General features: G+C 44.7%; 1 protein-coding gene across 3 annotated transcripts in view; it reads left to right on the top strand.

Moving 5' to 3' along the window:
- Positions 1 to 24,733, top strand: part of LOC112246440 (rho GTPase-activating protein SYDE2) — a 76,575-nt gene that overhangs the window by 16,312 nt on the left and 35,530 nt on the right. For 2 of the 3 annotated variants that reach the window (XM_024414754.2, XM_024414755.2), the window contains exons 2-3: positions 3,033 to 3,776; positions 20,961 to 22,159. In XM_024414754.2, the coding sequence (XP_024270522.1) occupies positions 3,033 to 3,776; positions 20,961 to 22,159 (1,943 nt within the window). The remainder of the gene's footprint in view (positions 1 to 3,032; positions 3,777 to 20,960; positions 22,160 to 24,733) is intronic. The other variant, XM_042322352.1, reaches the window with a different exon arrangement.

The following is a 24,733-nucleotide window of genomic DNA, read 5'->3' as shown; positions in this document are numbered from 1 at the left end:
TTTACATAGTGGCACAGCACCCCTCTTATTTGGGGAGAATCCTGGCATAGTGACCATACAGAATCTTGGTTTTAAACACTTTAAATGGACTTCAGATTTTCGCGGTATTTCCCGGGACAATGTGGATAAATATGAATTATTCCCGGTATTGAAACTTGGGTGATTTTCTGAAGAATATTAATCCCTACAGTTTACTGAGTGTTCTAGAACCCACACAAGTTATTTTTCAGTTGGTTCTTTCCACTGCTTGAGGCTCCATGGCAAAGGTTGTGACCTACATCATTAGTATTTTTTGTTTTCAGGGCATTGATATGAATTCAATATGCGATTACAGTTTGAATGTGATGGTAGAGTGATAGTAGGAAATGGATGGAGGGGTGTTGGAGGAAGGCGGTGCCGTGCCATGCATGATGAAGGTGTGAGAGGTGTTGAAGAGAAAACTGTCAATCTAGAGGAGCTGTGGTCTGGAATGTCCTACATGTGGGAACACGCTACCTCTGTTATGGAAGACCCCTTAAAGGAGACAGCTCTGCAGTGACCAGCTCAACTCACGCTAGGATATACGACCGCAGCCTCTAATTCAACTTGAGCTAAGGCTAGCACTAATGCTAACATGCCATCCCCATGCTAAGAGCCTATTCTCATTGACGAAAGTTTAAGCAGAGGCACTACGACAAGATTACAATTGACATAATATGTACATCAACTGTTTCAATATACATGCCATTCTTGTCTTCCTTACATTTCGTTGAGACTGGCAACGTGGCATTCTTGCTCTGCAGCTCCAATTTACCGTAAACATCACAGTAGCCATTAGCAATGCAAACTGTTCAACAATGCGAGTTTAAGGTAGGTAGCAAACTAAACGAAATTATTTCTGCATTCTCCTTAGTTACATCATAATAGCTGCATTAGCTAGTTAGCCGAATGCGGATGTTTGCTAAAACTGGAACTGCTTTGAGGTCGTCCCTAAAAAATTATAATAATGTAGAATAAATGAAGACTACAGATTATTGAATGGGATAATATACACATTTTTTTGAGAATGATCATTTGAAACATACAGTTTTAATGAGTAAATGTATTTATACATGTTTTCATTTTGATAAGAGATTAAACTGCAATGGATTGAAGGTTATTTGTTGATGTAAAAATCTAAATGTACCGATTTTAAGGTTGTGCCATTAGATTTGGGGTGAGGTGGGGTCACGGAAAATGTTTGGGGGGAAAAATGGGGTCTCCAGAAATTGTCTGAAAAAATGGGGTACCCACTGAAAAAGTTTGAATACCACTGCCAGGCTTAATTTTATCAATATCATAGAGCTCTTTATATGAGGTAAAAAGCTAATGTGCACACACACACACACACACACACACACACACACACTGTGCCTTTAGGGCCCATGTCAATAAAATCAGCCAAGCAAAAAAGAAACTTAGTTTCAATCTAGTGAACTCGGAATAGCTTCCTTACGCAACTTTACAGGCCATGTTCCACTAATTTGATTGCACTTGTTAAAAAGAAACTATTTATTCTGACACGCTGGTACTTTTTAATAGTACACTTCTTCAACCCTGCACACACACACCAACACCCATCTCTGGACCCTATGTATGTTGTTTTATAAGTGAAAACATTCTCGGTATCCAGTCTGTAATTTGGTGGTTGTAGCGCAGCTTGCAGGAAATCTGTTTCCTTAAGGAAAAGAGAACTTGTCATTAGCGTCTACTGTGGAGGGGCTCGTCTGGGCTGAGAGGAGAATGCACATATCAAAACAGTCTTTACAGAGAGAAGATTGCCATGCGATGCGTGTTGCAACAGGACCCAGCCCTCATCACTCAGCTCCAGCCTGTCTGTTTCCCTCTCTCTTTCCCAGCAGGCAGCATCTGCTCATCAGCCCATGGCTTGTCAACACTGCCTGCGGAAAAACAAGACCTGTCAGACAAACAATCTTTGCATGATTTGCAGGGTTACTTGCTCTGCGATTTGTAAGAGATTTGGCTTCTCTTTTTATGATCTGTTAGGTAAACTGTACACATTTTGTATCTGCCCCTATTGATGCTCATATCGCCGTTGGTTTTACTTATGTCAACTGACCAAACCATCCTCCTCACCCTCCATCATCCCTTCATCCCATCCTCCTCACCTTCCATCCCCTCCTCGTCCTCCTGATCCCTGGCACCTCTATTTTCACTGCCGTCACGATGGCTGTGATTTTTCTGATTTTTTCCCCCGCTCTGTTTATGGGAGCTTTGACTCTATCCCATCTCTCTCTGTGTGTGATTTTCCGTTAGGTCTGAGCTCGCACATTCCCCAAGCTGACATTCCAGGGATGGGAAGTCATTGGAGGAGATGTGCCAGTGTTGCGAGGCTTTTGTGTTACAAGGGGCCTGCATGGCCTGCCACGTAGTAATGACGGTTTGTGTTTTAGTCAAAATATAGCAGAACCAGCAGTGGAGAAAAATACCAAAAAACACATTTCTCAATCTGTCTATCAGAGGTGAAATACAGACGTGAAGAAAGATGATGTGTTTGGATTTTGAGTAGCGTGTGTGGTTGTATGTGAGCGTGAGAAGAGAGGGGAACGTCCCTACACATTTCTCCATCCCAAGGCTGGGTAAGTCACTGTTGGTAGGTCACCTATGGTTTCATGATACAGATGTTTTCATTTAAAGTAACAAAGGCACAACGTTATCCTCGCAAGGCAAATATAATCAGGTAATCAAATGTTGGGGGGAGGCTACAAGTGGGAGGCTATGATTCAACGGGTTATAAAACATCCCACACTGTTTCCATGGTGATAGTTGCCAGAATATCTCTTTGTGTCTTAAGGCTCCTGTATGAAGGGATACAGGTGAGCAGATGGTGGCAGTGAGATATCAGTACAAGAATGTGTCCAAAATGGCACCCTATTCCCTACATAGTAGTGCTTTACTTTTGACCAGATAATAGGATGCCATTTCAGATACAGCCTCAGTCTCTCCTGCTCTGCAGTCTGACACGTCTCTTTCTCTCACTCTCTCTCCTGCAGCTCTGATAGAGAATGTCCACTCCTCCTCCGACAGGCACGAGGTTGGCGAGGGCAAGGCCAGCGAGCTGTCATTATGGAGACCCCCACTCAACACCATCACCGTTTCCAAGAAACGCAACTGGCTCCAGCAGAGCTCTGGGAGGCCGCATCACACCACCCAGGATGACTCCCAGTGCATTCTGGGAGCAGAGGAGGACAATGGACATGGACATACACCCCGACCCCCTCCTAGCCCCTCCCCGGAGTACCTAAAACCCCCCGGACCGCCGCCCTCCCGGCCCCTCCGCCTGCACCTACCCCAGGTGAGCATGTGCCACGCCCGCGTTGGACCCCAGCCCAGGTGTGTGGACCCGGCCGAGGAGAATGATGCGGATGACGAGGGGGAGATCTGGTACAACCCCATCCCTGAGGATGAAGAACCAGAGCTACCTCACATTTACAGACCCACCGCCATCCCCCAGGTCAGACTGATGGTCCCTACACGGCCCCAGGAGCCCCAAGCCCCCCAAATCCAGAGGAGGCCCAGCCGGGAAGGGGTGGCCGGGCGGACCCTGGAAGGCTGCAGCCCTGACCTGGAGGGTGTGGGGGAGAGCCTGGGTGGCGGAGGTGGAGGTGGAGAGGGGAGTCAGCAGGGGAATGCTGTACATTCCATGGAGCCGTCGGTACAGCTGCACAGACAGATGCTGCACACATGCAAACCTCAGGAGGAGGGGCCAGCCAGTTCCAGCAGAGCCACAGCTGCAGGTAAATAACCTCTAGAACTACGTCTATCCATCTCCCTCCTCCTAGTCTTACACTCTTTCTAATCTACTCTCACTCACTCTCTCCTTTTCTTTTCTTTTACTATCCCTTTCTCCTCTTTCTCTGTACTCACCTCTTTCCCTTCCTCAACTTAGTGCCGGCGGCTGTCTGTCTGTCTCTCAGTCAATCAGTCTTTCAATCAGTCTTGAGACACCACGCACACACACATACCTCTCCCCTCTCTAATCTTATCTCTACATAGTGGTGTCAGTCATTAGGTTAGCTAAACCCAGCCAGACATTAGTTAGCCAGGTGGAATTAGTTGGCATTCCTGAAGGGAATAAATCATTTTTTCTTTGTGACTGAAGCTCATTCCCGGGATTAAGCAACGCTGTAGACTAGGGCTGCCCGAGTTAACCAATTTACTGAAGTTCACTTTTTGTAATTTCAGTGCACAATTTGTTTATTTATTGCGATTAATCGCAATGTCTGAAATAATTCAAAATACACTGGGTGTGTGTGGGTGGGTGGCAGGCCTGGAATTTTGTGATTTTAGTGGTAAGGCCATTTGGCCTTAAGAGGTTCCCAATCTACCAGGGCACCAAGGCCATCTGCTAGGGCACCAAGGCCATCTGCTAGGGCACCAAGGCCATCTGCTAGGGCACCAAGGCCATTAACCAAAATAGCCAATTAAATTGCTTTGAAAACAGAAAAACAGTAGCCATTCTTTAAAAAAACATGTGTCTATGTAAATGTACATAAATAATTAGCCTACAGTACATCTAAAGTGTGCCCCACTCATGTCAGCACCAGACCGATGCTGACATGAGGGAGGCGCCAGAAAATGTAGCCACACTTTAATGAGACTTTTAATTACATGTACTGTATATATATACACTGCTCAAAAAAATGAAGGGAACACGAAAATAACACATCCTAGATCTGAATGAATGAAATATTCTTATTAAATACTTTTTTCTTTACATAGTTGAATGTGCTGACAACAAAATCACACAAAAATTATCAATGGAAATCAAATTTATCAACCCGTGGAGGTCTGGATTTGGAGTCATACTCAAAATTAAAGTGGAAAACCACACTACAGGCTGATCCAACTTTGATGTAATGTCCTTAAAACAAGTCAAAATTAGGCTCAGTAGTGTGTGGGGCCTCCACGTGCCTATATGACCTCCCTACAACGCCTGGGCATGCTCCTGATGAGGTGGCGGATGGTCTCCTGAGGGATCTCCTCCCAGACCTGGACTAAAGCATCCGCCAACTCCTGGACAGTCTGTGGTGCAACGTGGCGTTGGTGGTAGAGAGACCTGATGTCCCAGATGTGCTCAATTGGATTCAGGTCTGAGGAACGGGCGGGCTAGTCCATAGCATCAATGCCTTCCTCTTGCAGGAACTGCTGACACACTCCAGCCACATGAGGTCTAGCATTGTCTTGCATTAGGAGGAACCCAGGGCCAACCGCACCAGCATATGGTCTCACAAGGGGTCTGAGGATCTCATCTCGGTACCTAATGGCAGTCAGGCTACCTTTGGCGAGCACATGGAGGGCTGTGCGGCCCCTCAAAGAAATGCCACCCCACACCATGACTGACCCACCGCCAAACCGGTCATGCTGGAGGATGTTGCAGGCAGCAGAACGTTCTCAACGGCGTCTCCAGACTCTGTCACGTCTGTCACGTGCTCAGTGTGAACCTGCTTTCATCTGTGAAGAGCACAGGGCGCCAGTGACGAATTTGTTCTCTGGCAAATGCCAAACGTCCTGCACGGTGTTGGGCTGTAAGCACAACCCCCACCTGTGGACGTCGGGTCCTCATACCACCCGCATGGAGTCTGGAGGTCATTTTGCAGGGCTCTGGCAGTGCTCCTCCTGCTCCTCCTTGCACAAAGGCGGAGGTAGCGGTCCTGCTGCTGGATTGTTGCCCTCCTACGGCCTCCTCCACATCTCCTGATGTACTGGCCTGTCTCCTGGTAGCGCCTCCATGCTCTGGACACTACGCTGACAGACACAGCAAACCTTTGATTTTATTTTACCTTTATTTAACTAGGCAAGTCAGTTAAGAACAAATTCTTATTTTCAATGACGGCCTAGGAACAGTGGGTTAACTGCCTGTTCAGGGGCAGAACGACAGATTGCCACAGCTCGCATTGATGTGCCATCCTGGATGAGCTGCACTACCTGAGCCACTTGTGTGGGTTGTAGACTCCGTCTCATGCTACCACTAGAGTGAAAGCACCGCCAGCATTCAAAAGTGACCAAAACATCAGCCAGGAAGCATAGGAACTGAGAAGTGGTCTGTGGTCACCACCTGCAGAACCACTCCTTTATTGGTGGTGTCTTGCTAATTGCCTATAATTTCCACCTGTTGTCTATACCATTTGCACAACAGCATGTGAAATTTATTGTCAATCAGTGTTGCTTCCTAAGTGGGCAGTTTTATTTCACAGAAGTGTGATTGACTTGGAGTTACATTGTGTTGTTTAAGTGTTCCCTTTATTTTTTTGAGCAGTGTATATAGGCTAAACACCAGTTATGTTTGGCAAATATAATCATTCTTAATAAAGGCTTGATTCTGTCGACATGCAGTGCATTCGGAGTATTCAGACCCCTTGACTTTTTCCACATTTTGTTACGTTACAGCCTTATTCTAAAATTGATTATAAAATGATTCCTCATCAATCTACACACAATGCCCCATAATGATGAAGCAAAAACAGGCTTTTAGAATTTGTTGCTCTCCCGTTTTTTCCTCCATTTTATGAGGCATGTCTTACCATGTTCCGACCATAGGAATTTTAAGGGGATTATTTTATAAACACTTCCTCATATGTCATTGAAACCAGTATTTCTTTCATGTTGTCAACTTTCTTTCATTGTCCAGCAGCCAAAGGCACAATCCTAGTCATATTACCAACCCATGCTAGTTTTTGAGTCTTGTCCCGAAGCCGCTCTCGCGTTGTCTTGGCTGTGTGTTTCGGTCAATGTCCTGTTGAAATAATTTATCAACATTTTAAGCTTAAACCTTCTGATCTGTTGCATCAGCCTCATTGCTTTTAAAAGGTTTTTTTATGTACAGGGGTTGTATTCATTTGGGATCTATCGCGTCCCAGAACTGTCCCAGAGTATGTTTAGAATATTTTTTTTCTCGCACAGAAGGACAAGCTGACCAATAGAATATGTCAATGTTTGTACATTGACATAGGCTAGTGCTTTTGCTGTACGTTATTCTTCTTGTTAGCTGACGAAAAGTAAATGTGGACAATAACATCTTCAATATGCGCCTCAGATTTGGATAAGAAGGATGCGCTCCTTTGCATCCCCGGTGTTTCTTCACTTGTAACCTACTGAGTGGGGATGCCTGTGAGAAGGACCCGATCATGTGACGGGCATTGGCTAATAAGAATTTAGATGTTTGAGAGACCCATGTGAGTGAGAGCTGCTTCGGAGCATGGCGATTGGCAGCCGGGAGAAAGGAAATTAATTATTATATTCAGCCCAAGGGCACAACAGCCACTTTGGCCACAAGACATTAATTATTTTAGGCTTCATTGCTGGGAAATTTGAGGCCTAGTGTGTGTGTGTGTGTGTTTCAGTGTTGAGACTGCGCAGCACGATTTTAACTATTATGTAGGGTGTCCAATCAAAAATGCATATTTTGACCAACTTCTTATCTCTATCATAATCTGTCCAAACTGTATTGACGTTTTTACCCTTGTAGCATGGCCAGAATTAGGGTGACTAAATCAATGGAGGAAAGAGACAAAAGTGGTAAAAAAAATCTGGCTGGATTCTGTACAATAATTAAATCTACATGGCTACCTGACAGGCTCATCTTTCTTCTCGAATCCTCAGGACATAAAACAAGATAGAGGTAAGATGGATATCGATTTAGAGACATGACATGTAGTATTTTCATATTTTAGTATACTTAAGTTTAGTTTAATTTGACATTTCTGTTCTTTTTCGAAGATTGAAAAACTCCACTGAACGATTCAGAACATAAAAATTATATTTGTCTTCACATAAGGATTTAAAATTTCATCACCAAAGTGCATTTCACCCACTCTGGGCAGAGAGGGTGTACCCCCTATATTGTGATGACAGCCCCTACACAACTCTCTTAGTATGTAGTATTTTTAATTTTTTTACTTCTTCTTTTGACTGCTCTGATGTGGCAACACAGTTGTTTGGACATTTTGACAAATCTTGAAGTGAACCCATAATTATGACTTTTAACTACTGTCTTCTATGGCACGCAAAAGAGCTTTCTGGTTGTTGAACACAAAGCGAAGCTGAATAGCAAGGATATACTTATCCCTTCCGCATAATTGGCAGCAGCCATAGCAACAGAAGTTCTTTATGAAAGCCATAACAAGCCTGACATGTGCACTGGTGTTGCTCACTTCACTTTGACTAAATGTATTAGTGAAAAGAGCAAACTACCAGATATCTATTGGTAATATTAGTTGGTTAGAAGTTTTAAAAGTATTAAAACACTTTTTACATTTGTCTGAGTGAACAACAGTAAATGTTTTGGAACCTCCTTCATCCTACATCTCCAGTCTTGTGTTGGGGACATTCCCTCCAAAACAATGTGTTCTGAGGGGACATTCTCTCGCTGAACCTTTTTTGTGAGAGTGAGTGACATAACACAAGCGTGATTGACAGGTAGCGGCCAACAGCTAGAGCTCGGCCAATGGGTAACAACAAAGCCCCGGCTCACAGTGACATCACATGCTGAGTGGCCAAAGTCTCAGTCATGAAAGACTTTACATGCAGGATCAGGATTAGCCTTAGGCCAGGGCCTGAGTGGGGTCTCAGTGTTCCAGCACATGAATGCTGGAATAGCCACAGACACTGATTATAACCAATTAAAACTAAGCTATTTTCTGCTCTTGTCATTTGATATGGTACAGTGTGAAATTCCAGATATTTCCCACAGTCTTTCATGGTTAAACGATGAAAGGGGAAAGCACGTAGAAAGACTCCTCTGTGTAGAGAGAAGTTGCATGATTATTATGTTGGTTTATCTATCTGTTCTTATTCTGTGAACTGTGTGTGAATTCTGTGTGATTGATCTGTGAGTGAGACAGAAAGGCATTTACCGGAACTTGTGTCATAAATGAGTCAGTATGTTGTTGTGTTGGGTGGAATGTGGCGTCCTTGTGATAGTGTAGGTCGCCTAGTTATCTGGGAGATGTGCTGCTTGCTGTGTTCTGTGTTGTGCATGGTGGGGAGTGTTCAGTGAGTGTTTTGTGTTCCAGTGTTCCACTCCGGAACTCCCTGCTCGTTGTTGACTTTGCGGTCGGCTCCTGTGGGTTAGCCGACGCCACTCCACACTTCAACCCGTGTCTCAACAAAAAAGAACCTACCGCATTACGAGTCCTCAAAGAGAAAGTGTGTGTGTGTGTTACTACGTTGTGTGTGTTACTACGTTGTGTGTGTTACTACGTTGTGTGTGTGCCAGCTAGGCCCCCAGTGAGAGGTGACGTTACCTATTTATCCGTCAGTCAGTCACAGGGGTTGTGAACGGTGGTGAGCCCTATAATAATAATAATGATGATGATGACGATGATGATGTATGTGTCCAGGTCTCTGTAATGTGGTTAAAAATACTCCCATAATCCTTTGGGATGTAACAGGAGCTGAGTGCCGAGACGCTGTCACGGCAGGAAGTGGCAGGGTGACAGGCCGTGTTTTGGGTTTGCAGGAGGACAATGTATCAGACATGTCCCTGACTTAACCCTATACATTCTGTATACTCCCCTTGTCCTAAGGGTCAAAAATGCCCCGCCTTCACTAAAACCCTAAAATAAAGCAGCTTAATTGAATTTTAAACCCCAAATCTATTTTGCATGAAGAAACAACCTGCCATTCATCACAAACTTTGTGAATATGTGGGTTTTCCCTCTTCACAATGCAGAAAGACTGCATTTAATCAGTGGACACCACTTGTTTTTATTACAACACACCTGTCAATTGTTTTCTTTAAGTAGAGGTTTATCATTATTTTTGCTGAAGATACTGTATAGGTGTAAACATATTTGTTTTAGCAAGAGATAACACTTGTATAGCCTAAGAAAGTATAGCCTAAGAAAGTATCAGAAATGTGCAGAAAGTAGTTTTGAATGCATTTTATTGAAGGGAAGCAATAACAGTCTTGAACTTTTTGGCAACATAGTGTTATATTCTTATATATTGTACAACGAGGAATTCAACTACAAAATAGTAGTTGTCTCCCATTTTTTGAGCCATTGCCCCCACCCACAAGGTGTATAAACATCAACAATTAATTTCGAATAAGATAAGATAATAGATACAAAACAAAAACGTGAAGAACATAAATCAGTCAATTCTAATTAGCACATGTAGGACAGTGTGTGAGCATGGACTTTGCAGATATTCTCACATGTGCAGCACATAGTATTTGTTTTACAGTCCTTCTTTGGGGGGCAGAATTGGCATCTCCTCCTCTTGCCTGCCCCAGCTGTAGCCTCAGGTGGATCAGGACAAGATTCAGCCCCCTGAACAGCTTTCACAAGCGCTGCAGAAGCTGCTGTGCGGGGGAGGCGCTCACTTCTTTAAATGTGTGGGGTTACAAGTGCCTTTCCCAGCTGCTCCAGGAACCCCCTCCTCTTGTTCCGCTTATCAGGCAACCAGGTAGGGTTGATCTTGTTCCATATCACAAAGGAATTTTATGAGGACACATCAATCATGTTATGGAAGATGACCAGGGTCCAGCGGGCAGTCATCCTCCTGCAGCTGTAAGTCCCAATCACCTTGTCAACGTTGTCCACGCCTCATTTGTTGTGGTTGTAGTCCAGGATGATGGCTGGCTTCCTGTCCTCACGGTCACTGATCTCAGCCATTTTGTGCAGTGTGCTCAGGAGGACCACATTCTTGTTTCTCTTTGGAAGGTAAGAAACTAGAGTGGTGGTGGGGGTGAAGGCAAACTTTGATGAGAAGGCCTCTCTCCCTCTTGTTGCAAGGAGTGCAGGGGGAGCTCAGGCTTGTTCTTTCTAACTGTGACAACCATGGTGATCTTCCTCTTCAGGAGGTGCTGGCTGAGTTCATAAGAGGTGAAGAAATTGTCACGTGACATTGTGCCCCCTTAGTCCATCTGTCACATCAAGCACAACCCGCATCCCCTGGTTCTTCACTGGGCCTCCACTGGTCGGCTTCCCTGTGTAGACTTGCATCTTCCAAGGGTATCTGGATTGTGCATCACAGGCCACACATATCTTAATGCCATACTTTGCTGGCTTGCTGGGCATATACTGCCGGAAAGGACAGGGACCTTTTGACAAAAGAGAGAACTATCAGTAATTAGTATCAGTGTCACAGAAAACAATCACATAAATCAATGATATTACAGCAAAACATAATAAAACAGTGAAAATCACTTACATTACAGATATGAAAATAAAAATGTACCCCTGAATTGAACTAGTTGCTCAACGCTGTTACTTCAGGGTCGTAGAGGTACGGCAGACGCTCCACCCACTTCTCCCAGACCTCTTGTCAAATCGTAGCATTCTTGAGAAAGTGTGAAAGACTTTCAGTGGCATTGTGGCACGGAAAATCGACCAAGTTTGTCATCTCCAGGATGATTTTTTTCTATGGCTGGTGTGATGAACATGTAGAATATGGAGGTGATGTCCTAGGCATGGGCAACTGCATGTCTTGTGGGTCATGGGGTCATCCTTATGACTTTTTGTGCTGCCATCCTGCCCTGGTTGTCATATGGTGACAAGGACCATGTTATTTTGCTGTTCTTTGACAAAAATGTCTCTATTTCAGCTTGGGGGATTTCTTCTTCATCTGAAGGTGATGCATCGTTCTCTGGGTTGTATTCTTTACCGTCCTCTTCTTCATCTGTAGATGATGCATCATGCTCTGGGTTGTATTCTTCTTCATCTGAAGGTGATGCATTGTGCTCTGGGTTGTATTCTTCTTCATCTGAAGGTGATGCATCGTGCTCTGGGTTGTATTCTTCTTCATCTGAAGATGATGCATCGTGCTCTGGGTTGTATTCTTCACCGTCCTCTTCTTCATCTGAAGGTGATGCATCGTGCTCTGGGTTGTATTCTTCACCGTCCTCTTCTTCATCTGAAGATGATGCATCGTGCTCTGGGTTGTATTCTTCACCGTCCTCTTCTTCATCTGAAGATGATGCATCGTGCTCTGGGTTGTATTCTTCACCGTCCTCTTCTTCATCTGAAGGTGATGCATCGTGCTCTGGGTTGTATTCTTCACTGTCCTCTTCTTCATCTGAAGGTGATGCATCGTGCTCTGGGTTGTATTCTTCACCGTCCTCTTCTTCATCTGAAGGTGATGCATCGTGCTCTGGGTTGTATTCTTCACCGTCCTCTTCTTCATCTGAAGATGATGCATCGTGCTCTGGGTTGTATTCTTCACCCTCTCCTTCATCTGAAGATGATGCATCTCTTCTTCATCTGAAGATGATGCATCTGCTCTGGGTTGTATTCTTCACCGTCCTCTTCTTCATCTGAAGATGATGCATCATGCTCTGGGTTGTATTCTTCTTCATCTGAAGATGAGGCATCGTGCTCTGGGTTGTATTCTTCTTCATCTGAAGGTGATGCATCATGCTCTGGGTTGTATTCTTCTTCATCTGAAGATGAGGCATCGTGCTCTGGGTTGTATTCTTCTTCATCTGAAGGTGATGCATCATGCTCTGGGTTGTATTCTTCTTCATCTGAAGATGATGCATCATGCTCTGGGTTGTATTCTTCTTCATCTGAAGGTGATGCATCGTGCTCTGGGTTGTATTCTTCTTCATCTGAAGGTGATGCATCATGCTCTGGGTTGTATTCTTCTTCATCTGAAGATGAGGCATCGTGCTCTGGGTTGTATTCTTCCCCCATCTTCTTCTTCTTCATCTGAAGATGAGGCATCGTGCTCTGGGTTGTATTCTTCCCCATCTTCTTCTTCATCTGAAGATGATGCATCGTGGCTCTGGGTTGTATTCTTCTTCATCTGTAGATGATGCATCGTGCTCTGGGTTGTATTCTTCTTCATCTGAAGATGAGGCATCGTGCTCTGGGTTGTATTCTTCTTCATCTGAAGGTGATGCATCGTGCTCTGGGTTGTATTCTTCACCATCTTCTTCTTCTTCATCTGAAGATGATGCATCGTGGCTCTGGGTTGTATTCTTCTTCATCTGAAGATGATGCATCGTGCTCTGGGTTGTATTCTTCTTCATCTGAAGATGATGCATCGTGCTCTGGGTTGTATTCTTCCCCCATCTTCTTCTTCAGATACCTCCTCCTCTTCTAAATCATTGTTCTCTTGTTCCTCCTGGACATCTGAAAAAATCAGATCAATGACCTGTTGTGCACTGAGAATCATGGCTTCAGCTTAGAGAGAACTGGGGGGACTGTCATCTGCAGCACCTTTATAGCCTCTGACTACATTCCCCATTAGTAAACAATGCTTTCAAGAAATGTTTATTTTGTCTGAAATTTTGTTAATTTTGTCTGTGAACTTGAGTCATGTGTGAGGTCGTGGAGGGGAGATGCTGCACATGCACAAAAAAGTTGTAGTTTTGTCTGAGTTCATCAGTAGCACGTATAATCTCAATATCTCAGTGTGTGTGTGTGTGTGTGTGTGTGTGTCTTTGTGGTTTTTGTGGTGTGTAAATTATTTTATAACTGCCGGGTCAAATGACCCTTAGACAATCTTTGTACCCTGGTGGTGTACAGCTTTCATGGAAATATGAACAAAGGCGATGTTTCTAATGTTGGGGTCACTCTAGGAAAAGTAATCAAATTTCAAGCTGAAAAAGGGTCATTTAGAGGTTTTTCTCTGCTGTTAAACATAGTGGGGGGGTCATTTTTGACCCTTAAGACAACACGGTTAAGCAGGGTGTACTATTAGCTGGTTGGTGGGGTTATTGGAAGGGGAGGTAAGGTAAGGTTGAGAACTTAAGTTTAATGGACAAATGTCTGCTGTGCTGTTTGATTTGGCCTTCTAGTCGTGAGTGACTAACTGACTGACTGACTGGTCATGGAATTGTTTCACCCCTCTCCCCACAGGGAGTAATTGAGACCTGTCACTCAATCTGCTTTCCACAGACTACAGGGAGGAACAGACATGGGGGTAGTATGGTCACTGCTTTCAGTAATGCCATATTGTCCACATGCAGCCTGTAAAAGAAGGCCCTAGATTAGAATAAAAGGGGGATAGTAGAATGGAGAGGGGAACTATAGTGTCCTACTCCTTTTTCAGGTTTTTGTGATGCCTACATCCTATCACCCTCCTCTTCTCTTCTCCTTTATAAAGTCTCAATCCCCTCTTCACTACGAGCCAAACCCGCTTGCACAGAGGGCTACTTTATTACAAGTGGCTAAAAATGGATAACACTTTGTTACTGGCTTTGAATAATAAGAGTGTCTGTTGAATAATAATGAATTTATGCACGTTAGATTAGAATGACCCAGTCCAACACTAGACCTTCTATCTCTGTCTGTCTGTCTGGCTGGTTGGTTGGTTCTTTTTCCTAACCGGATACACCCTAGACTCCTCATAGGGCTGTCATTGACTGCTCCTTTGTCTGGCTGAATGCTGTGTTTGTATGGAGGATAATGACGGATGGACTATAGAGAGCATGTAGAGGCAGGTGTGTGTTCCCATAGCGCCTGGACAGGAAATCTGGAAGTTGGGCCGTTGGGGTCAAATGTGGTCAGAGCTATTTTTATGGTTGTTTGGATCGGATCAGCCTGCGAAAGTGAAGCGCTGCAGTAAATAAAGGATCACTTCATTAATTTTGACTCTGGGGATCACAATAGTGAAAATACACACACACACACACACACACACACACACACACACACACACACACACACACACACACACACACACACTGTTGTTGGTGATAGAGGATCTCTGGGCTGAGTTGGAATGCCTGTGGCAGTAGCCTTAGTCTACATAGAGAGCAAGACAGACTGCGTTGGCAGGTAGCCATGTTGTTGTGCTATTGGGAGTATAGAAAGCATAGGGCCTGCCATGCCTGGCTATGTGTGCATCCCAAATGGCACCCTGTTTCCTATTTAGTACACTATAAAGCCCATAGGGTACTGGTCAAAAGTAGTGCACTGTAGGGAATAGGGGACGTATACTATATTTGGTCACCATTGTAATGAAACACCTCCCGTGGCTGCTGTGGCCTCTGAAAGGATTCCAGCACTGAATGATTTAGGCCCCAAGGAGAGGAGAGCCACCAATACAGTGTCTGTCTGTGTCCCAAATTGCAGCCTATTCCCTATACAGTGCACTACTTTGATCAGAGTCCTATGGGCCCTGGTCAAAAGCAGTGCACGAGAGAATAGGGTGCCAGAGAACAATGCACTAGAGAACTCTCTTTCCTTCTCTGTTTGTGTCTATAATGAGTGTGTGAGTTTGCAAGGGAGAGGGCAGTTTTTCACTTTAAAATGTATGCCCCCCAAAAAACAATGATTGCAAAGTTAAAGGGATATTTTGGGATTTTGGCAATGAAAGCCATTATCTACTTCCCCAGAGTCAGATTAATCCGTGGCTACCATTTTTATGTCTCTGCGTGCAGTTTGAAGGAAGTTGCTAACTAGCGTTAGCGCAATTGCGGGCTAGCATTAGCGCAGTTAGTTAGCAAAACTACCTCTAACTTCTTTCAAACTGGATACAGAGACATAGAAATGGTATCCATGTCGTAACAGTCATCAAAATTGTTAAAATGTTTTAAAAACAATTGTAATAAATGCAACAGTTGGACAATATATGAAGATACTGTCGTTCTGTCCCTGAACAAGATAGTTAACCCACTGTTCCTAGGCAGTCATTGCAAATAAGAATTTGTTCTTAACTGACTTGCCTAGTTAAATAAAGGTTAAATAAAAAACTAAAAAATGAAATCCATCAGATATTGACAGAATTATAGCATATTCAACATTTTACTGGCGTGGACAAATAATAAATGAAGTTCAGGAATTTTGTTGGGAATTCAGGTATTCAATATAATGTCAAATATCACTTTTTCTTCTTAGAATGCACTCATATTTACATTTTCTAATGCTATCGGGTATTTTTTATATATATTTTGTGTTAAAATAAAGTTATATGTGCAGCATTTGCATAAATACACTGGGTGTATTTGCATGTATTAATACATTAACATAAAGGGGTGGAACAGGGTTGCAACACCAACAATGTGCTGTCTGCATTGCTTGCTGTTTGGGGTTTAGGCTGGGTTTCTGTATATCACTTTGTGACATCGACTGATGTAAAAAGGGCTTTATAAATACATTTAATTGATTGATTGGTGTAGCCTATCTGCACTGTCTAGACTGCCTTATTAATTACTGTTGTTGTCAAATTCTGTTGCATTATTCAACAAATGTGTCAATAGCAGGATACCCTCAGATAACAAGTCAACACGCTTGGCTCTAGATTACACCTATCTATACATACTTTACATTGTTTGCAAAATCAGACATACTATCACTATAATCAGTGTTCATTTTCAGAAGTTGCTTTCATTTCAGTGCAACTAATGTGTAAGCATTTCAACTGTATTAAATTGAAATAAAAGTCTCTTCTCTTTCTTGTGATGTAAGTGTCGATGAGGCGTTAAATCTCAGACGAAGCTTTAGTGTTCTTATAGATTCAACGAGAAGACGATGTATTCCGTTGAGCCCATTTCAGCCATTACTGGGTTGTGTTTGACAGGTCATTCAAAAGATTTACGCGGTTGTAACGGTAACGGGAATAACGACAGGCACAAGCATGAGTATGAGAGTCTCAGGAGTCAAATGAAAGCAATCAATCCAGCGAGATTTAAGCGACATGGGATTTTGGACCACTCAAACACAGGAAATAGATGGTTGGAAAAGACAGATCTTTAGGTGGCCGGGGCATGCATGTTGATAATCCATGAGTTCATCTGATTTGGGGGAAGTAGATAAAGGGCTTCCTTGCCAAAATCCCAAAGTATAACTTTAAACAAACCATACAACTCTATGCACAAGGACTGCAATATGCAGAAATCGTTCCTCTATTTCCTGGTTGAAAAATGTGTATAGTTTGCCTAATTTCAGTTTATGTGACAAAACAAGCAGTCATAGTGTAGAAAATCATTGTACCATCTAAACCACTGTGAAATATAATTTCAATAACCAAAAATATTGTATTTTCAACTGTTTGAAGCTGGTGTACCAAACCGAAAGTAAAAGTTGCTGAAATGATATTTAAGAATGGGAACATTTCTATGTGAATTTGGTCGGGTCGCACAAAAAGTTACATATGGCAGCTTTAACAATTTCCACAGAAAATGGTGCAAAAACAGATTTACTTGAAGAAAAGTGCAGATGCAAGGTTTGGTAATAGAATGACAGCACAAACAGCACAGACTGTCATTCTGTTATCAAACTTTGCATCTGCACTGTTCTTCAAGTAAATGAGTCTCTGTTACCGTGGAATTGCCTAGGGGTAATTAAGGAATTGCCAGGGGTAATTAAGGAATTGCCTAGGGGTAATTAAGGAATTGCCTAGGGGTAATTAAGGACACCAACTTTGTCTCCTATCACCTTCTGTCAGAGGAAGTACACTCATACACGCACAGTTACTGTTACAGAACACACTGCCGCATTCACACATACTATGCCCCCCCCACACACACAGTTTCTCTTTATGCCCACACATATACACACACACACATACACACACTCCTTCCACACACACACACTGCTCTCTCGCTTACCACCTGTCTGGGCCCAGAACTTTTTTAAAGGCAATCAAGGGCCATAAATTCCTTTTCTTTGTTAGAGGGGTGTCAGTGACAGTCTGCCCGGGGTGGGCCTTGGGAGTCATAAGGGAGAGGGGGATGTATGGGGGCGACACTGGTCACCCAGCTCCGGTTCCAACGTGCGGAATGCTACCCTTTGCCCTTTGACCCTATGAACATCCCCCGGGGGTTAAGTATCAAACAGTTCCCCTGATCCTCAGGTAGAGGGTGTCGAGTGTCTGTCCCTCTCTTTCTCTCTGATGTTGCTGTAGATGTTGCCACAGGGTAAATGGCTACAGAATAGTGAGGGAACTATGGAGAACAGCACAGTAGTCATTGGATTTGTTTTAAAGGTAATGTTATTCTACTTGGTAAATGTTATATCCACCAGATTTAACTCAGTTGGCTGTTGTTGTGGATGAGGGTTCTGTTCATACCATTAGATTTAGGATAATTGCCAAATACATTTCCACATCATGTACTCATCTGAAAACAGACATAAAATCAGACAATACATTTGAACATACATTTGCTTTACAAGTAATTTACCTTTATTATAGGAGATTTTGAAAGTTGATTGGTCCAAAATGTGTTCCAGTGGTTTCAGTTCCTTCTGAAGGCATGTGAGTTTGGCCAAACCTAAACCTCAGTATCTGGGACGCACCGTAGATGTTGTTTGGCACTTCTTCCAGAGGTATTTTGCACCTTTGGTCCGGCTCTCTCCCCCTTTCCCCCTCTGTGTGCTGGTATTTGTTATTGTCAGGAACCACTAGCTAACAGGGATTTATATTCAGCAGCCTAAGGAAAGGGAATGGAGGCTAAACATGGTTTATTATGGAATGTCAGATAACACCCCCTTTCACTGGCCAGGCCTCTGATTCGCAGTACAAGGAGTGCCTTTGTCCCCCCATACCCCCTTCTCCCCCTCTCGTCTTCTCTCTGCCCCTCTTCATGCATGCAGCAACCCACTCTGCCCTACTGCTGTCTCCATCTTACCCCCTCGCTACACCCTCCAACACCTCCTCTACCCCCTCCCTGCCTCCCTCTTACCCCCTTGCTACACCCTCCGACACCTCCTCTACCCCTCCCTGCCTCCCTCTTACCCCCTTGCTACACCCTCCGACACCTCCTCTACCCCCTCCCTGCCTCCCTCTTACCCCCTTGCTACACCCTCCGACACCTCCTCTACCCCCTCCCTTCCTTCTTCTTACCCCCTTGCTACACCCTCCGACACCTCCTCTACCCCCTCCCTGCCTCCCTCTTACCCCCTTGCTACACCCTCCGACACCTCCTCTACCCCCTCCCTGCCTCCCTCTTACCCCCTTGCTACACCCTCCGACACCTCCTCTACCCCCTCCCTTCCTTCCTCTTACCCCTCTCTCCAGAATAGCACAGCAGGCCCCTCTGAAAATAGAGCAGGGGATGTTGGCAGGTCATGCTACCCTCTTCTGTGCTCTCTCTCTTTCTCTTTGCTTTCTTTTTCTCTTCCTCTCACTCTTTAACTCTTTTTCCCTCTATCTCTCTTTCTTCTACTTTCACTTTCCTCTCTTTTACTCTCCTTCTCCCCCCTTCTCTCTCTTTTGCTCTCTTCACAATGAATAGCCAACAGAATCACTCCTTTGTTTCAGCAGTGTGGAGGAACTTGCGGTTTGAAAACAGAAAACAGAAAATGATACGCAAGTGATAACTGTAAAGAGAGAATAAGCACATTGTAGTGTGTTTTGGAGTGATTTAATGTCTTATATTCAACTGTGTGGTTTTATCCCTGAATTCTGATTGGCTGAAAGTCATGGTATATCAGACTGAATACCACGGGTATGACAAAAGTTTTAGTTTTACTGATCTAATTACATTGGTAACCAGTTTATAATAGCAATAAGGCTCCTCTGGGGTTTGTGATATATGGCCAATATACTCAGCGTTATGTCGTGCATAAGAACAGCCCTTAGCCGTGGTATATTGGCCATATACCACACCTTCTCTGGCCTTATTGCTGAAATATTCAACTGTGACAGAATTGTGCTCAAAAAGTAACTGAATGTTGAAGAAATTAAATCAAGTTTTTGTTGTACTAGTTACTGACTTATTGTCTTGGAAGGCCATGAATGTAGATACTACTAGTACTGCAGTGCATCAAATCATGAAGTTCTCTTAAAATGGTGGTGATGCAGACTGGTTCTGTACAATATATAAATGAGTTACCTCAGCCATGTTACATGTTTTGGACATTCTGTCCCTTGAAGCTGATGGTATTTCCCTGTGATGTGTGAAAAGGGGAGAGGATAGAAAAAGGGAAAGGTTAGCAAAAGAGGAAATCCTATTAGGAAAGGGAAAAGCGAAAAGTGCTCTTCTCTGTTTGAAACGGGCTCAAGAATCCCATCGGGGGACCAGCGAGACACTTCCGTCATCTAAACTGTAGCTGGCCTGGCCTGAGGCTGGAGGGTGAGGGCTGTCCTGTCCATGTCCTCTCTGTCCACCGCACCTGGTGCTGGCTCGCTGCTGGGGAAGGCCAGATGGATTTGTTTAACCTGACAAACTTCTACTGAAACAAACTAATAGAATAGTTTGTCGCAAGAGGGGTGGGTTGTTGTTGTAGAAACAGAGTATGGCTGGATGGATGGATGGATCATGGAAGCAGGCAGAGCCCACTGAAGGACAGTGCCTTGGGGGAAAGATTCTGAGAAGGAGCTCCCAAATTCAGTCCCACTTCATAGGCTTTCTTTCGACTAGACTCTCACTCTGGCCCCAAGACTACTGGTTAGGAGCTTCTCTCCAGGCTCTAACATTCCTGAGTGTAATTTAGGCAACTTGTAGATGCATACCATTGAATGGATGTGCTAGTAATGGGTTCTCCCTTCAGTAACGTTAGCCCTGAGCCCTGAAGCACAAGTGTCTAATTCCTCTTTGTGTAACAATTTGCTTCAGAGACCTGGCTCGCTCACACCTTTGCTAATAAGATCTACCGTAATCTAGAATTTACCTAGCATTTAATTTAGTTAACCACATCACAGGAGTTCATTCTTAGTTAACAACTGACCTATTTTTTCAATGGTGAAGTTTGTTACGGTCTGATCTGGAATGCAAGCTGTTGCTGATGGTGTAAAGCAATTGAATTTAGTCCCATATTAGTCTCATGTCAACCCCTGTCTAACTGTCAGCCGTCTAAAAACTATGCCATATACATAACTCAATATAGATTTGTTTAGCTTTCAACAAATCTTCCCAGTGCCCTTCTTTAGTATCTAAATGTTGCGTGTTGTGTCTATCTTCGTGTATTTTCTCTGGTGACCTCTGTGAGTTTCAACATGGTCTCTCTCTCTCTCTCTCTCTCTCTCTTTCTCTTTCTCTCTCTCTCTCTCTCTCTCTCTGTCTGTCCTTGTTGTTCTCACTGCAGCAGAAGGCCCTGACCTGGCCACCCCCGGCTTCTCGCCTCCCTCCAGCCCCAACCCTGCTAAGAAGGGAAGCTCCCTCAACTGGTCATTCCCGGACAAGATCAAGTCCCCGCGCACCGTCAGGAAACTCTCCATGAAGATGAAGAAGCTTCCGGAACTCAGCCGCAAGCTCAGCGTCAAAGGGATCCCTAGCAACAACAACAACACCAGTGGTAACGGAGCCAGCGCGAGCAGCCAATCAGAGACAAGGACCCAGTGTCCCAAAACCAATAGTGGGTCAGAACCAGGCTCCGCTCCTCCCAGGTTGTCCCCAGGGGGCGGGCAGGGGGCGGCCGCCAGCCGTAATGTGATCTCGAGATATCACTTGGACAGCAGTGTGTCGACACAGCAAAGTTACAGCAAGAAGAAGAGCAGCGGGACCTCCATGTCGGCTAGCAAGGGGGGCTACCTCAGTGACGGGGACTCCCCAGAACTGGTGGCCAAGTCTGGGAAGCACAGGTCCTCAGAGGGCAAGGGAGGCAAGGGGAAGGAGAAAGAGAAAGACCCAGCCACTGGAGGAGGAGAGAGAACAGGAGCAGGAGGAGTAACAGGAGGAGGTGGCAGCTCCAAGCTGCACGGCACAGAACTAGACATTGACGCGTTCCGCCACTACTCCTTCACAGAACAGCCCAAGTGCACCCAGTACATCTCAGGCCTGATGAGCCTGCACTTCTACGGCGCTGAGGACCTCAAGCCGCCACGTGTCGACTCCCGGGACGTTTACTGCGCCATCCAGGTGGACTCGGTCAACAAGGCACGCACTGCCCTGCTCACCTGCCGGACCACCTTCCTAGACATGGACCACACCTTCAACATCGAGCTGGAGAACGCCCAGCACCTGAAGCTAGTTGTGTTCAGCTGGGACCCCACACCCAAGAAGAACCGGGTGTGCTGTCATGGCACTGTGGTGCTACCGGCTCTCTTCAGGGTGACCAGGAGTCATCAGCTGGCCGTGAAGCTGGAGCCACGAGGCCTGATCTACGTGAAGCTGAACCTGATGGAGCAGTGGCAGAACTCCCTGGATGGAGGCTACGATGGGGACCGGGAGCGACAGATGTTTGGGGTGGAGGCCTGGAGGGTTGTGGAGAGAGAGAACTCAGGACTCATGGTGCCCCTGCTCATCGAAAAGTGCATCACAGAAATTGAGAAGAGAGGCTGCCAGGTGAGTTCAGCTCATGAGAGTTCATATTTAATGTTTGTTTGGCAGATTTAGCGGTTTCATCTCTATGGTGTAGACTTGTGAGAGGCTACGCCTTGGTGGGGGGGCAACCTCCTTGGGTCTTTCGCCATTACTTTCTCCGGGCCTCTCCACAGCTAATCTATCAAATGGGGGAGTACAAAGAAAACAAGTGGCCTGAGGTAAGGTCTGGCCAATGTGCTAATTGTTTTAGCCACTGGCCAAATACGTTTATTAGTTGCGTTTTCTCTGTACTCCTCCATTTCTCTCTCTCTCCCCTCTCTCTCCCCCTCTCTCTCTCACTCTCTCCCCCTCTCTCTATTTCTCAATTTCTCTCTCCCTTTCTCTGTTGATTCAAGAGACAAACATAACTCAAGACACTTGGTAGAGTTTGTGTAGGGGAGATGATTGTCACTAGATGCAGTTTGGAGCCATCTTTACCTGGGTCCCCCAGGGGCCCCGTTTGAGAGGGGTTAGGGGGGATCTACATCAGATTACACAGGAATGTATAGGACGTGTCACAGAGGCATGCAGAGAGAGCCAGACACACAGCACAGCATGTCTTTAGAAATAATTATGTGTATCCCTAGATGGAGACTACTCTCATTTCAGTGTCTCCATAAATGCATGGCCTTTGGGGCTGTAAAGCCTTTAAGGTGCTGGATGAATGTGGCTGTTCTGAAACAACTGCTGATGGGTGTCCCAGAAGCGAGTTATGTGTGTGGGGTTGCTGTAAGGCGTGTTTTTGTATTTGAAAGAGAAAGATGCCCTTTCAGAAAATGTATCTGTCTGATATAGTCCTGTGTGGTTCAGTTGGTAGAGCATGAGGCTTGCAATGCCAGGGTTGTGGGTTCGATTCCCATGGGTGATCAGTAAGGAGAAAATGAAAGTATGAAATGAATGCACTCACTACTGCAATTTGCTCTGTGTAAGAGTGCCTGCTAAGTGATGAAAATGACATATGTTGAGACAAATAACTATCAGATATCAGCTCCACTAGTTCTATTATCTTTAGTAAAAAGTCAGTGAATTTTAGTGCATTGTTTTCCTAGAAGGGGGTCAGAAGTTTGTGAATGGTGCAGGTGCATCCATCTATTTGCTATCTGTCAAGATCGCCTAATCCCATCCCTGCTGATTGGCTTAGTTAGGGGTCCAACAAGCCTGTGTGTGTGGCTGGGTGTGTGGGTGGGTGGGTGGGGGTGCATGGGTACCTGCCTGTCCTCATGCTCGCTCATTCAGGAAGTCTCTGACTCACCACGGGAAACCATTCTGTTGTTTTTAATTAAGGCAAGGACAGACCATTGTTCCCTATTGGTGTGTGTGTGTGTTGCTCAGCAGCAGATAAGGCCAAGGCCTCTTCACCATCAGCTGTCACACTACTGCCTGTCTGTGTGCTCTCTGCTCTCTCCTCTCAGAGCTGCTACTCACCCTAAACCAAAGAAAGAGCTTTTTCTCAATAGGCTTGTTGTTCATTGTGCCCAGTGACTTCTGTTTACTCTTGCACTAAGCTAAATCCCTGCCTAATCTGCCCATTTTTTTACCCTGTCGTGTGAGTGAGTGGGGTTTAGAAATGTTAGACAGAACAGAGAGCTCTCAGTCACAAACACTGTGGCTAGTGGCCTGTGTAGACATTAGTGGCTGTAGTCTGGAGGCCTGTTAAAAGTCATAGATAACCAGCTATGTACCAAGCTAGGGTCTGGAGCCTAGAGGCCTGTAAAGAATATACAGTGCATTCGGAAAGTATTCAGACCCCTTTACTTTTTTTTTTTTTCACAAGCAAAAACAGGTTTTTAGAGGTTTTTGCAAATGTATTAAAAATAATAAAACATAAATACCTTATTTAAATAAGTATTCAGACCCTTTGCTATGAGACTCGAAATTGAGCTCATGTGCATCCTGTTTCCATTGATCATCCTTGAGATGTTTCTACAACCAGATTGGATTCCACCTGTGGTAAATTTAATTGATTGGGCATGATTTGGAAAGGCACATAACTCCCTATATAAGGTCCCACAGTTGACTGTACATGTCAGCGCAAAAACCTTAGAGCTCAGAGACAGGATTGTATTGAGGCACAGGTCTGGGGAAGGGCACAAAAACATTTCTGCAGCATCGAAGGTCCCCAAGAACACAGTGGCCTCTGTCATTCTTAAATGGAAGAAGTTTAGAACCACCAAGGCTCTTCCTAGAGCTGGCCGCCTGGCCAAACTGAGCAATCGGGGGAGGTGGGTCTTGGTCAGGGAGGTAACCAAGAACCGGATGGTCACTTTGACAGAGCTCCAGAGTTCCTCTGTGGAGATGGGAGAGCCTTCCAGAAGGACAACCATCTCTGCAGAACTCCGCCAATCAGGCCTTTATGGTAGAGGGGTCAGATAAAAGCCACTCCTCAGTAAAAGGCACATGACAGCCTGCTTGGAGTTTGTCAAAAGACACCTAAAGGACTAATTTAATCCATTTTATAATTAGGCTGTAATGTAACAAAATGTGGAAAAAGTTAAGGGATCTGCATACTTTCCGAATGCGCTGTAGATTTCCAGCTATGTACCGAGCTAGGGGCTG

This window comes from Oncorhynchus tshawytscha, linkage group LG05 (assembly GCF_018296145.1).
Source record: "Oncorhynchus tshawytscha isolate Ot180627B linkage group LG05, Otsh_v2.0, whole genome shotgun sequence".
Lineage (NCBI taxonomy): Eukaryota > Metazoa > Chordata > Actinopteri > Salmoniformes > Salmonidae > Oncorhynchus > Oncorhynchus tshawytscha.
The sequence above is the reverse complement of the archived record's forward strand: the minus strand, read 5'-3'. Positions and strand labels throughout refer to the sequence as shown.